General features: G+C 34.1%; 1 protein-coding gene across 2 annotated transcripts in view; it reads right to left on the bottom strand.

Annotated features, from left to right (window-relative positions):
- Window positions 1-13,356, bottom strand: part of GABRG1 (gamma-aminobutyric acid type A receptor subunit gamma1) — an 85,989-nt gene that overhangs the window by 13,668 nt on the left and 58,965 nt on the right. Inside the window, exons 6-8 of one of the 2 annotated variants that reach the window (XM_027600581.2) lie at window positions 10,333-10,470; window positions 10,056-10,208; window positions 3,073-3,161 (exon numbers count right to left, since the gene is read on the bottom strand). In XM_027600581.2, the coding sequence (XP_027456382.1) occupies window positions 3,073-3,161; window positions 10,056-10,208; window positions 10,333-10,470 (380 nt within the window). Of the gene's footprint in view, window positions 1-3,072; window positions 3,285-10,055; window positions 10,209-10,332; window positions 10,471-13,356 lie in introns of both variants that reach the window. The other variant, XM_027600580.2, reaches the window with a different exon arrangement.

A 13,356-nucleotide genomic window follows, 5' to 3' on the forward strand; every position in this document is an offset into this window, starting at 1 on the left:
AGGAAGGAAGGAAAGGAAGGAAGGAAGGAGGGAAGGAAGGGAGGGAGGGAGGGGGAGGGAAGGAGGGAAGAAAGGAAGGAAGGTGGGAGTTAAGGGGGAGACAGAGAGAATGAGGGAGAGAGGGAGAGAAAGGGCCTAATATTTCACATGTAGAGTAAGGTAAAAAGCATTTTTTTTTTTTTTTTTTTAAAGATTTTATTTATTTATTGGACAGAGAGAGACAGCGAGAGCAGGAACACGAGCAGGGGGAGTGGGAGAGGGAGAAGCAGGCTTCCTGCTGAGCAGGGAGCCCGATGTGGGACTCGATCCGAGGACCCTGGGATCATGACCTGAGCCGAAGGCAGATGCTTAACGACTGAGCCACCCAGGCGCCCAAGGTAAAAAGCATTTTTATTAATTTATGTTTTTTAAGAGGATTCATGGAAGCTAAAAATCTAAATTTGGACACATCTAAATATTATCTCTTTTTAAAATAAATTAGAATATTCTGGGTTCTCAGTTAAGCAGTCAGACCTCAAGAAAGTGATTTTGGTTTTGCTTAATAACAGACACGTTGATCTTTCAATGACTCTAGTCTAGGTCTTTGGTTCTGACCTATTACCATAAGTCATCTAAAGAACAAAAGGAGGAAATGCTAGATTTTAAACTACTCAGAATTTTAAACTTATGGAAAAAAGTGTGGATATGGAAGGAAGAAAAAGAGAGGAGAAGAGGAAGAAGAAGGAGGAGCAGGAGGGAAGGGGGAGGGGTTAAGGGAAGAAAGAAGAGGAAGAGGAAGAAGAAGAACAGAAAGAAGAACAACGACAACAAAGAAACATTTGAAAAGGTTTAAAAGCAAGACCCTGCAAGATTTCTGGGTCTAAGTTGTGTGTGTGATTGTCCTGGCTTGCAGAAGTAAAAGCAGACTCCACCAAACCATTAAATAGAGCACTTGCGACAACAAGCAGAGCTGCTTATTCTTCATAAAAGTGCATTCTGATTTACTTGATTAGCAAGACCAGATGGCTGAACACTGAACCAAGCAGGGAGTCAGATTTGATTACTGATTCCAGTTTTTCAACCAAAATGTCATTTAGTATTAAAAGAACTCATAAATCACATAACTGAACAGAAAGGAAAGACTACAGAACTTTATTTTGGCTCTGAGGAAAATATTTTTGTACCCACGTAGTCAGTTATATATATCAATTTAACTTTTGATGTTTGAAATTTAGTGTTTCAAAGCTCTTATTTAATTTTTATTCCATATTTTTTCATCTTTACTATTTGCTTCCTGGGCTTGATGCTAAATTTTAAATAACTCAATATAGATTTTTTTTTTTCTTAAATAACTATTCTAGAACATTGCTTAAGACACGGGTGTCCTTAATAAATATTTGGTGAATGGAAGATTAAAAAACATCATAATTTTAATGTTTGCACTCCAATGTTTAAGTTTACTGAGTAAATGTGACAAACTGATTAGCAATAGTCCCAGAGTAGACACTTGGTTGAGTGTCTTTGATAATATAATAACAGTATGTACATTATATATTCTTAAAATGAAATTAGAGAATCTATGTGAGATTGTACATTTCCTGATTTTATTCACAATTTCCAGAAGTAAAATTTTCAAAGTAGTAATTGAACATAGCTATGGGTGAGTAAAAAATAAAATGGAACACCCAGAGTGGATAATTTGCTTTGATTAAGGGAAAATAGTAGAAAACCTGTATTTTTCTTTACCTAAAAATTCAGCAAACGGATATTAAAGTTGACATCATTGCCCTCTGTTGGTTTGTCCTTTCAGGGGCTACAATATGTCCCATGGATAAGCTAAAATAAGTCAAATTGAGAAAGTCACAGGCTAATTCTGCAATGTAAGTTATCAAATGTGTACTGCCAGCCATGTGCTCTGCTCTCCTGGAATACTCTGGGAAACCGAGAGCAAATCTACATAGGGTTTGGTCCTTGGAATATGACATGAAAAGTAAAATATAATTTAAAAATATGTCAAAGATTTATAAAGAAATTAATGAAAAATGGGAGGAGGGATGAAAAGCATTGCATCTTAGAACTTACGAAGTTAGGAGATAATATGTAAAACTCCATGCCTCATTATATAGGCTCTATGGTAGGCTTACAAGCTTGCCACTCAGGCGTAGCTGTTGTATATAGTTCTCATTTATTTAGGTATTTGGGAACAAATCTGCTTTGAAAACATTTACTGGAATCAGCAATAAAGCGCCTTTTTGGTCAATATTGGAGAAACAGATGTTTGCTTTTCTGAGTCCTATGAGAACAGGAAATATAAAGGAAGGATTACCAGCTTCAGCTCTGGCACCAAAAAAGACCTGGGTATGAGTCTTGGATTTTTCACTTCCTCAGGCTGCTCTTGTGCAAATTACTGAACTCGTACTCATAGGAGCATAAATGAAATCATGAACGTAAAACACCTGGCATATTCAGTAAAAGTGTTAGGTATTATTTTAAGGTTGTTGTAATTGCCATTCCAATAAGAATTTATAGTCAATCATCCAACACTTAAGTATCTTAGAATTCATAGAACCAATTCTAATATATCAATTTGATGTTATCCGTGTTGAGGTGGATACACGATAGGGAAGAGGGACTAAGAGCACACAATTATACACAAACTGAAAACACTTTATAGATAGGACTTTCAAACGCAGCTGAATACTCACATTAAAGAGCGTTCTTTATCTTTAAAAATGAAGTAATTTTGTGGGCCACCTGTTGTTAGCACCCAAATCCTAACCCAAAAAAATAGAATCAGAGAGATCTTAAATATTTTTTTAGGTACAAAGAGTCTAGCACTTGAGGAAAATTCACAGTGTAAGAAACCACTCTTTACAAGGGGGATCCTTAGTCTTTTCTAAGGGGAACTATATATACTTTTCCTGGTGGGCAATGACCTAACAGTCATTGAAACCTCCAGTTTCATCTTAATGGGATTTGGCTTTTGTTAGAGTACCTCAAGAATTCCTATTAGTCTAAGCAAGTGTAACATGAGCATTCAAAATATCTCTAAGAGTAACTTGCTGTTTATGAAAATAGAGATTTTCAACATACCGAGCTTTTATTCTTCAGCTTTCTGTCTCTAGCAGTCTTTATTTTTTTGTTGCTGGTAAAATAATGCAAGGTGCCATATTCCATCAAGGCTGCAAAAACAAAAATGAAACAAACAGAAACAAAGAGATCCATCGCAGTCACATAAGAAACCTTAGGTAAGGACTTCCTGGCGATTGTACTCAGAGTTGTCATAGTCAGAACTGTAGTGATACCTGTGGAGGGAGCGGAAAATACAAGATAAAAAAATAGCACCAGATTTCTATTTTTCCACCTGATTTGGCAATGTTGGGAGTAGAAAGAAGCAATGGAAACAAAAGGAAATGATTACTCGTGATTTACAGAAAAAATGACCGGTAACCATAGCTACGTTATGTTCGACGTGCTCTTTGCATCTGCGATGAGTTTTAATCATCTAAATTTGTGGACTACAAATAGCTGACTCCCCACACCCATCCTTCCATTCCTCCATAGCAAGAGACTGTCCAATTTTTAGCTGGCATGAGATTGCATGGAAGAACTTCTTTGCCACCTTGGCTCAGCTATGTGTGGACACAGGCTGAGATCTAGCCAAGGAGAATCAAGTCAAGGGTGTAAACAGTGTCCAAAAGATGGCATTAAAAATGCAAAAAGGGAGTCAAAAATTCATATTTCCAATTGTGAAATAGGTAGGTCATGGGGCTGTAATGCAAAAAGCATGGTGATTATAGTTAATAAGGCTGTGTTGTATATTTAAAAGTTGCTGAGAGTAGATCTCCAAAGTTCTCATCACAAGAAAATAATTCTGTGACTATGTATGTTAGCTAGACTTATGGGGTGATCATTTTGCAACAGATATAAATATTGAATCATTATGTTGTACTCCTAGAACTAATATAATGTCAATTGTATTTCAATAAAAATAAAAGATGGCATTAAAGAGACAGAAAATGCCCATCTTTCTTTCTTCCTCATAGCTTTCTGCTGGAATGGAATGGCCAGAGCATCAACAGCCATCAGAACATTACATAATCGTGAGAATTAAAATCATCCACAACATAGCAGAAAACTAGAGGGAATCTGAGCCCCTCACCCTGAAATCACCCTTTGTCTATGTACCTCTGGGCTTCTCACATGAAAAACAAATACTCTTCTACCTAATTTAAGCTACAGTGATTTGAGGTTTTCTGCCACATACAGTTAAAATTAATCCAAACTAATACGGTGTTTTCTTATACAATAACTTGTAATAAAGCTATTTTTTAATCTCAAGGTTTAAGCAAAAAATACAAGCAAGATTACGTCAATGGTACACTTAAAAAGCACAGAAAAAAATCTTCATATTTTAAACAATTCGGCATATAAATTGGGTATCTCCCTGGGCCTCAGCCTTGTGTATGTATCTCTGGGTATGTCTGTTTCTCTTTAGTCGTGGCTTTCTTGTGGTTCTTACCACTGCTAATCTGGACACTCCTAACTCACGGCTGTACATGCTGTATGTCTCCTTACCTAAACTGCTATAATTCTCATTCTCTGTCCACTAAAATATGGCCCCATGAATGGAATTATGTACTCTCCAAAGAGTACTTAAAGTAATGTCAAACTCTTCTTAATTTGGCCAATTATTTATACAGTGACAACATCTGTGATGAAGAAAAAAATAGAAAGGGTCTCTTTGATATAGTAAAGGCAATACCACCTTTATTCTTCATGTCTCCTTTGAAACATGCCCTAATAATTTCTCTTACACACCTGTCTTTTTACTTTTATCATCGCTTAGGATTGAAAAAAAAAAAAGTAAAGACAGGAGTATGATGGATTGGGAGTCATGGTGGCAAATCTAGGTTCAAATTCTGACTTTTTTATCTATTAGCTCTGTGATCTTAAGGAAGTTTCTTAACTCCTCTATGCCTTTCATCTAAAAAACTGACACAGCAATATCTTGCTTAGTACTTACAATACATTTATACATAAGGTATTTATTTTATTTATCGGTTAAGGCAGATACTTAGAATATTGATTTTATATCTACCTTTCTAATATTAGCATTGTAAAGCTACAATTTCCCCTCTAAGCAAAGCTTTAGTTGCATCTCACAAATATTTATATGTGAATTTCTAATTAAAATTTAGCTTAAAATGTTTTCCAATTTCCATTTTCACCCAAGGGTTATCTAAAAGGTCATTTTTAAATTTCCAAATACATAAGGTCATTATTATCTATATTATTTATATTAATTCTTTAAAAAAAATTTTTTTTTTAGAAAGGGGGAGGGAATGAGGGAGAGAGAGAGAGGCTGGGAAAATCCCAAGCAGGCTCCATGCCCCCAGCATGGAGCCCGACTTGGGGCTGAGTCCCACAATCCTGAGACTGTGACCTAAGCCAAAATCAATAGTTGGACATTCAACTGACTGAGCCACCCAGGTGCCCCTATTTATATTAATTCTTAATTTACTTCCATTTTGGTCAGAAAATATACTCTGGAAAATTTTGGTCTTTTAAATTTTATTGAGATCTGGGTTAATGCTCCATATGCACTTGAAAATATGGAATATTCTGTAGTTAGGTATAGTCTTCTATAAATACCAGTCAGTAGTTGATAATTTCATTCAGATTTTCTACATTTTCATTGATTTTCTTCCATGTACTTGTTCTATCAAAGAGTGAGAAAGGATGTTAAAATATCCAAATATAATTACAGATTTTTTTTCTCCTGTTATTCCTGACAATTTTTGCTTCAATTATTTTTAAACCAAAACTACAAAGCTAGGCATATGGTAAGTGCTGATTTCCATGAATAAACAAGTCTTTCTTCTTCCTCCCCTTATGTGTTTTTTTCTGGTAACTGACTAAATCATAACATTGCTACACTCAGACAAAGGTAGATTTCCAAATGTATTCCTGGATTCCATACTTATGTCCCAATTTACTAAAAAAAACCCTTAAAGACAATGTGTGTTTTGATTTCAATATTAATGACTGCATTAAATTTCACTTTATTAAAATACTATTACATTTCTATTCATAAAGAATGAAACCTACAGCAAAAAACTTAGCTTTCAGACATTTATTTATTTTATTTAGTAATTATTATCACCATGGTTAGCTTAAAAATAAGTGGATTTCCTATGAAAATATATTTGAATCCATGATAATAAGAAAATATTTGGGTTATTAAGCAGATTCATTGATATATTTCCTGCTCAAAATCCTACAAGTCACATTGAGAATAAAATCTAAAGCCCATAAAGTGACCTACTAAGCCTATATGATCTAACAATTAGCCATATCTCCAATCTCATTTTCTACTACTTTTCGGTCAGTTCTAGCCATAGTTGTCTTTTTCTGACCTTCAGTCATGATGGCAAGGAAGATCCCACTTTAGGACCTGGTGGTTGTCCCTGTCTGGCCTTTCTTTCTATCACGTATCCACCAGGCTAGCTCCCATGCTTCACTGGGTCTCTGCTACCTCCTCAAAGGGGTGTAGCCTGACTCCACAGGATAAGATAGCAAACATCATATTTACGCACATCCCCTGCCATTCTCTTTCCATTTATTTTGGTTTCTCTTCATAGCCTCATTACTCACTGACGTTCTATACTCTTTATATTTGTACATTACCTGCACACCCCACTAGAACATGAATGCCATGAACATGGGGATTTTATAGCTACGGTTCACTGTTAACACTGAAGCACTTAGAACACTGCCTGTTTCGTAAAAAGCATTTGGTAAATGTTTGCTGAAACACAACGTGGAATAAATAAGCTCGGGAAATTGTACTTCAGTGACATATATATGTATCTATGTATGTGCATATACTTGTTTTAAAAAAAATCTTGAGCTCCAAATACATACGGCTCACAATTATAAGAGATATTCTTCAAGTTAGATCTGGCTATGGCTTATCTTTATAGTCAATATGCTAATACTAAAAAATATGAACTCAGATAACAACACAATTCCACCATTGGTTATCCCCTTTGATGACACCATGGCATTCTTTTTGGCTTCATATAAATATTATGGAAGAAGCAAGGGCAAAAATGAACTATTGGGACTTCATCAAGATAAAAAGCTTTTGCACAGCAAAGGAAACAGTCAACAAAACCAAAAGACAACCGACAGAATGGGAGAAGATATTTGCAAATGACATATCAGATAAAGGGCTAGTATCCAAAATCTATAAAGAACTTCCCAAACTCAACATCCAAAGAACAAATGATCCAATCAAGAAATGGGCAGAAGACATGAACAGACATTTTTCCAAAGAAGACATTCAAATGGCCAACAGACACATGAAAAAGTGCTCAACATCGCTCGGCATCAGGGAAATCCAAATCAAAACCTCAATGAGATACCACCTCACACCAGTCAGAATGGCTAAAATTAACAAGTCAGGAAATGACAGATGTTGGCGAGGATGTGAAGAAAGGGGAACCCCCCTACACTGTTGGTGGGAATGCAAGCTGGTGCAGCCACCCTGGAAAACAGTATGGAGGTTCCTGAAAAAGTTGAAAATAGAGCTACCATTCGACCCAGCAATTGCACTACTGGGTATTTACCCCAAAGATACAAAGGTAGGGATCCAAAGGGGTACGTGCACCCCAATGTTTATAGCAGCAATGTCCACAATAGTCAAACTATGGAAAGAGCCAAGATGTCCATCAACAGATGAATGGATAAAGAAAATGTGGCATATATATATATATATATATATATATATATATACAATGGAATATTATGCAACCATAAAAAACACGAAATTTTGCCATTTGCAAAGACATGGACAGAACTAGAGGGTATTATGCTAAGCTAAATAAGTCAATCAGAGAAAGACAAGTATCATAGGATCTCACTGATACGAGGAATTCTTAATCTCAGGAAACAAACTGAGGGTTGCTGGAGTGGTGGGGGGTGGGAGGGATGGGGTGGCTGGGTGATAGACACTGGGGAGGGTATGTGCTATGGTGAGCGCTGTGAATTGTATAAGACTGTTGAATCACATACCTGTACCTCTGAAACAAACAATACATTATATATTAAAAACAAAAAAAGAGGATAGTAAGAAACAAAAAAATGAAGAGGGGGAAATCAGAGAGGGAGATGACCCATGAGAGACGATGGACTCTGAGAAACAAACTGAGGGTTCTAGAGGGGAGGGGGTGGGGGGATGGGTTAGCCTGGTGATGGGTATTAAACAGGGCACGTTCTGCATGGAGCACTGGTTGTTATGCACAAACAATGAATCATGGAACACTACATCAAAAACTAATGATGTAATGTTTGGTGATTAACATAACATAATAAAATTTTAAAAAAAAGACAACTGCTGATCTGATTTCTAACACCATTGGTTAGTTTTGCTGTTTTAGAACTTCACATAAATGGGGGCACCTGGGTGGCTCAGTCATTAAGCATCTGCCTTCGGCTCAGGTCATGATCCCAGGGTCCTGGGATTGAGCCCCACATTGGGCTCCCTGCTCAGCAGGAAGCCTGCTGCTCCCTCTCTCACTCCCCCTGCTTGTGTTCCCTATCAAATAAATAAATAAAATATTTTAGAAAAAAACTTCATATAAACAAGCTTATAGTATGTATGCTTTTGTGTCTTGCTTATTTGATTCAGCATCCTATTTTTGAGATTCATCCATATTGTAGCTCTGTGTTGTGTATCAGTAGTATGCTCCTTTTTATTACAGAGACATATTCCATTGGCCATAATTTACAATTTACTTATTCATTCACCCATTGACAGACATTGGGTTATTTCTTGTTTGGGGCTATTGTGAATAAAGCTGCTATAAACATTAAAAAAAGAAATAATCCATTCAAATTTTCTTTGGGAAAAAATATGAGAATAATATTTAAAAACAAAAATGTAATATTTAAGTCATATTCATGGTAGCAAACAAAGAATCTGAAATAATTTATTTACTCTAAAGTATGGTCTAAACATAAAATAATTAGAAATAATAATAATAGTTTAAATAGGAAACAAAACTCAGGTATTAAGTACATTTTCTTCACTGGCTATATGTACATTTCTCTTTAGATTCCCAAGGGTACTGCATTTTCCAAGTTTAGAGCTGGGTGCCTCAGGCTTTATCTTGCCACTTTTATGTGATTTTCATTTTACTGTATTTATTAATACAGCTATCATAGAAACCACAAGAAAACCTCCCTATTGTTGAAAACAGACTGTCCCAACTTTATATTTTTTAAGACACAATTATCAGTAGTGTGATTCATGTCTTGCACTGATCTTGGGAATGAAATTGATCAATAAGTTGTCTTTGTATATCAATACATAAATGGATGCTATTTTCTTTTAAACAAACGTGTAGTAATTAGACACATTTTTATATGATTTTGATTATTGCAATTGATTGCTAAAGAAAGAAACCAAAAGTCTATTTTTTCAAGTATGAATTACAAATTACCCTTTTAATCAGTGTTATTGTACAGGCATGTCTCAAAATATTCATAGACTAATTACACATTTTATAGATTACAGAAGCCCAGAAGTTTCTTGTCCCTTTCAGTGACTTGCCCTTTAGAAAAGTTCACTGTTGATTAGCACCATTGTAAGAGCAGGGGATTTCAAAGCCTTCTAAACACACATCGGTTAATAAATGCTGGCTATCAGTGATTCAGCTAAAAAATAAAATAAAATCTTGATGAAGAGTGATTAAAAATACAGACCAAATTGAGATTCATGGATTATGTGTGGTTTTTGTTTATTAATTCCTGCTGAGTATTTATGTTTCCTTTGAACTCCATTAGCAGGAAAAATTTTAAAAATTCTAAAATTTTAAATTCTTTGTGATTCTGTTTCCTACTTGTTTGTCATATATTCATTTCAACATTTCATAAAGCACTAGAGTACTTGTAAATTTTTGCTTGATTGTAATGTAGAGGAATATTCTAATACATTCAACTATAAACTTTCTTCACATTAAAATATTTTAACAATCTCATGACACTATAGCATAATATTCGTATCATACCAAGTGATGTTCTTGCAGGTACTGCATCTTTATTGATCCAAAAAGACACCCAGGAAAGAACAACTGTCAGGATACACGGAATGTAGGTTTGAATAGTGAAATATCCCATTCGTCTACTCAGGTCAAAAAAAATTGTCATGATAATATAATCCCCTGGAAGAAAAAAACAGTTTTATTTTTGCTATTAAAATATATAAAAGTATAGATTCCAACCTATAATTTAAATCCATAGTCATTTGATGCTAGCATCATTCAGTGATTGGTGTTTCCTTCTTACCAGAGATTGTGTGAGAAATTTCAGTTGAGTTCCGTAACCCTACAAATGCAAACTGATATAATCTCCAGTATTTAGGATCAGCCACTTCTACAGAAGGTTTTTTCCACTTATACTCAATTTCATTTTTAGGGTACCCATCTAGATAAAATAAAAATAAAAATATATGGATTAGCAAGATTCAAGTCTGTTACTGTTACAATACCAATATTATTCCAAGGCAAGTTCTTTGAAATTCATGTTTGTATTATAGGTATGTCAAATATAGAAAACATGGCATAAAATATATGTGTATAGTTTAAAAATCATATAATGATTAAATAATGATAATCCATGTAACTCCACTTAAATAAAAAAATAGAATCATGCTAGTGTCTCGGAAAACTCATGTGTCCACCCCAATACAGTAGTCCCTCTTGTAAATAGAGGTAACCACTAACTTGATTTCTGTGATAATCCTTCCCTTGTGTTTTGGTTATAGATTTTCTGATATGCATTTCTGAAACATATAGCTTATTTTAGGTTCTTTTGAATTCTACTTGATTGTTGCCATACTAGATGCATTACTTTATACTTTACTTCTTTTGATATGATATTTGTAGTAGTCATCCGTGCTAATGTATGTAGCTTTAGCAAATTTGTTCCATCCTAAAGATGTACTGAAATTTATCTATTTTACTGTCGGAGACACCTATAATGTTTCCTTTTGGTCAATAAGAACACTGCTACTAGTGACATTACTATACATGCCTCACAAAATACATAGTGCAAGTTTCTCTGGGATCTATACCTAGGTATGGAATAGCTGGGGTCATAGATTGCATATAATTTCTACTTTATGAGACAGTGCCAATCTTCTTTTCATAAAGAGTATACCAATAAATTCTCTCACCAGCCAGAGTATGAAAGTATACTTGGATCCATATTCTCATTTAACTTGATGTGGACAGTCTATTTTTGCTGGTCTGTAAGCTAATTTTATTTCACATTTTCCTGATTATGAATGAAATAGTCATTTTTTCATATGTTTATTAGATTCTTAGGTTTCTTCTTTGGAGAATTGCTTGTTGAATCACCTATTCCTTTATTGGGCTTTCTCTCTCTCTCTCTCTCTTTCTCTCTCTTTCTCTTTTTGGTCTGAATTAGTTATATAACCTGAATACTAGATCTTTGTTAGTAATTTGTGTTGAAAATGTCTTTTTCATCTTGGAAGTTGCTTAGCATGGAGGTGTATTCTTTCAAAAAAAAATTTTTTTTTCTGCCACATGTCAGAAAAATCCACAGGGACTTTTCAGAGTAATCAAGTGATGGAAATTTGGGCTATAAATTCATGTGAAGGTGGGTTTGTAATTATATCCTCTCAAGGAATTACTTCACCCCAGTATGCTGATTGCAGAGGCAACTTTTCTTTTAGACTTTAGTATGTTTGTACATACATACACGTGTGTGTTGCTTCTCCATGTTACCTTAAGCATCCAGCCTTTGTAACCCAGCTGCATGTAGAAATTATGTAATATTAGAACCCTAATCCACAAGGCTGTCAAAGTCAAAGCTCAAATTTACCTTGTTTGGCAAATGTCCTTAGGTCAAAAGTGACTATAAATCTTTCTGGCTTAATTTTTTATGCTTCAATTCCTTCTTGGTGATTTCACTTACATGTTTTTGAGAAGATTTTTAATAATATAAAGTTTTAAAATGTTTTCAACAGAAGAATTGGTCTACTACATTACAGGAACAGAATTCACTATCAACTTCAAAAATTTTCAAAACATTGTATCACTTTGTACCAGGATATCCTCATCAGCCATTCAATGAAATAGCTCATCTCTCAACTAACCTATTAAAAATCTGTTTTCTCTTTTCTTTTTCCATGTCTTCTTTCTTGTTCTATCAGGCTCTAACCTTCCTGCTTTTCCATAATTTGTATTTTTTTTAAACTATCATTATCAATGCAATAGAATATAGTCATAGTATATGAGTGTGTGCACTGATAAAAATAGTGAGCTCGTTACTTAACTATTCTAAATGTAATGATATTGACTTTTTAAATGGGAATGTATTGAAATCTTTTGAATATATTTGTTGTGAAATTAGGCATAGAAACCTTAATTCTCTGCTGGATCCATGTAGAAGATCTCAAAAGTTAGCTATGATTATTATATTTATGTCAGTGATAACCAATTGGATTCACAGGGACAGATTATTAATTTCTAGCAATGACAATCAAAGCCAAAGAGATATCACACCAAGAATTTAGTTATGGTGTCTAGGAGGCAAGTACAATAATTGCTAGATTTTCAAATATTTGCATTTCAACTATTCCTTGAGTGCTTGGATTAATCAAGTCTTCGTTATGATTTGGCTGTTTTACTCATTGAGAAGTTAATGTTAGAAAATTAAAGCAGTGAGATAGATTATAAATTTAAAAGGACATTTTAATGAGACAAAAATCTTTAAGAAAAGTCAAGAAAATCTTTAATAAAAGCAACAAGAGATATTTGGGAATTTTGTAAGTGAAGAAGCAGGATAATACTGGTGAATACATAAAATCTAGAGTGAATAAACTTTAGAATGTGATATATAAAGAAGTCAAGTTTCAATAGAAGGAAAATAGCAGACAATTTGTGTATATAGGCAATAACATTTTGTAAACGCATTTTACATGTTTTCAAGACTTGTTCAATTATATATTATCTAGAAAAACACTTTTATAAAAATACATGTAAACAATAAATGTGAAATAAAATTGATATTCATATACAAAGATAATTATTTTCTTGGAACAAAATACTCTTTATTTTCAAATTATTTAGTTCTAATCATTTCTCTGTGTTTCAATCTTTCTTTTGAATAAAATAAGCTTATTTCTACCTTGGTTTTTCCAATTCATTAAAGTCTTCTCAAAGATTTGCTACTCACGCAGTAAATATTATTCACCAAACCAATCTTTGAAACATATTTTAAGATCCAATATAATAAAGTTAAATCTTGCCTCAGGAGATGAATAAAATTTGAAACAATATTTTA

This window comes from Zalophus californianus, chromosome 2, assembly GCF_009762305.2.
Source record: "Zalophus californianus isolate mZalCal1 chromosome 2, mZalCal1.pri.v2, whole genome shotgun sequence".
NCBI classification, from domain to species: domain Eukaryota; kingdom Metazoa; phylum Chordata; class Mammalia; order Carnivora; family Otariidae; genus Zalophus; species Zalophus californianus.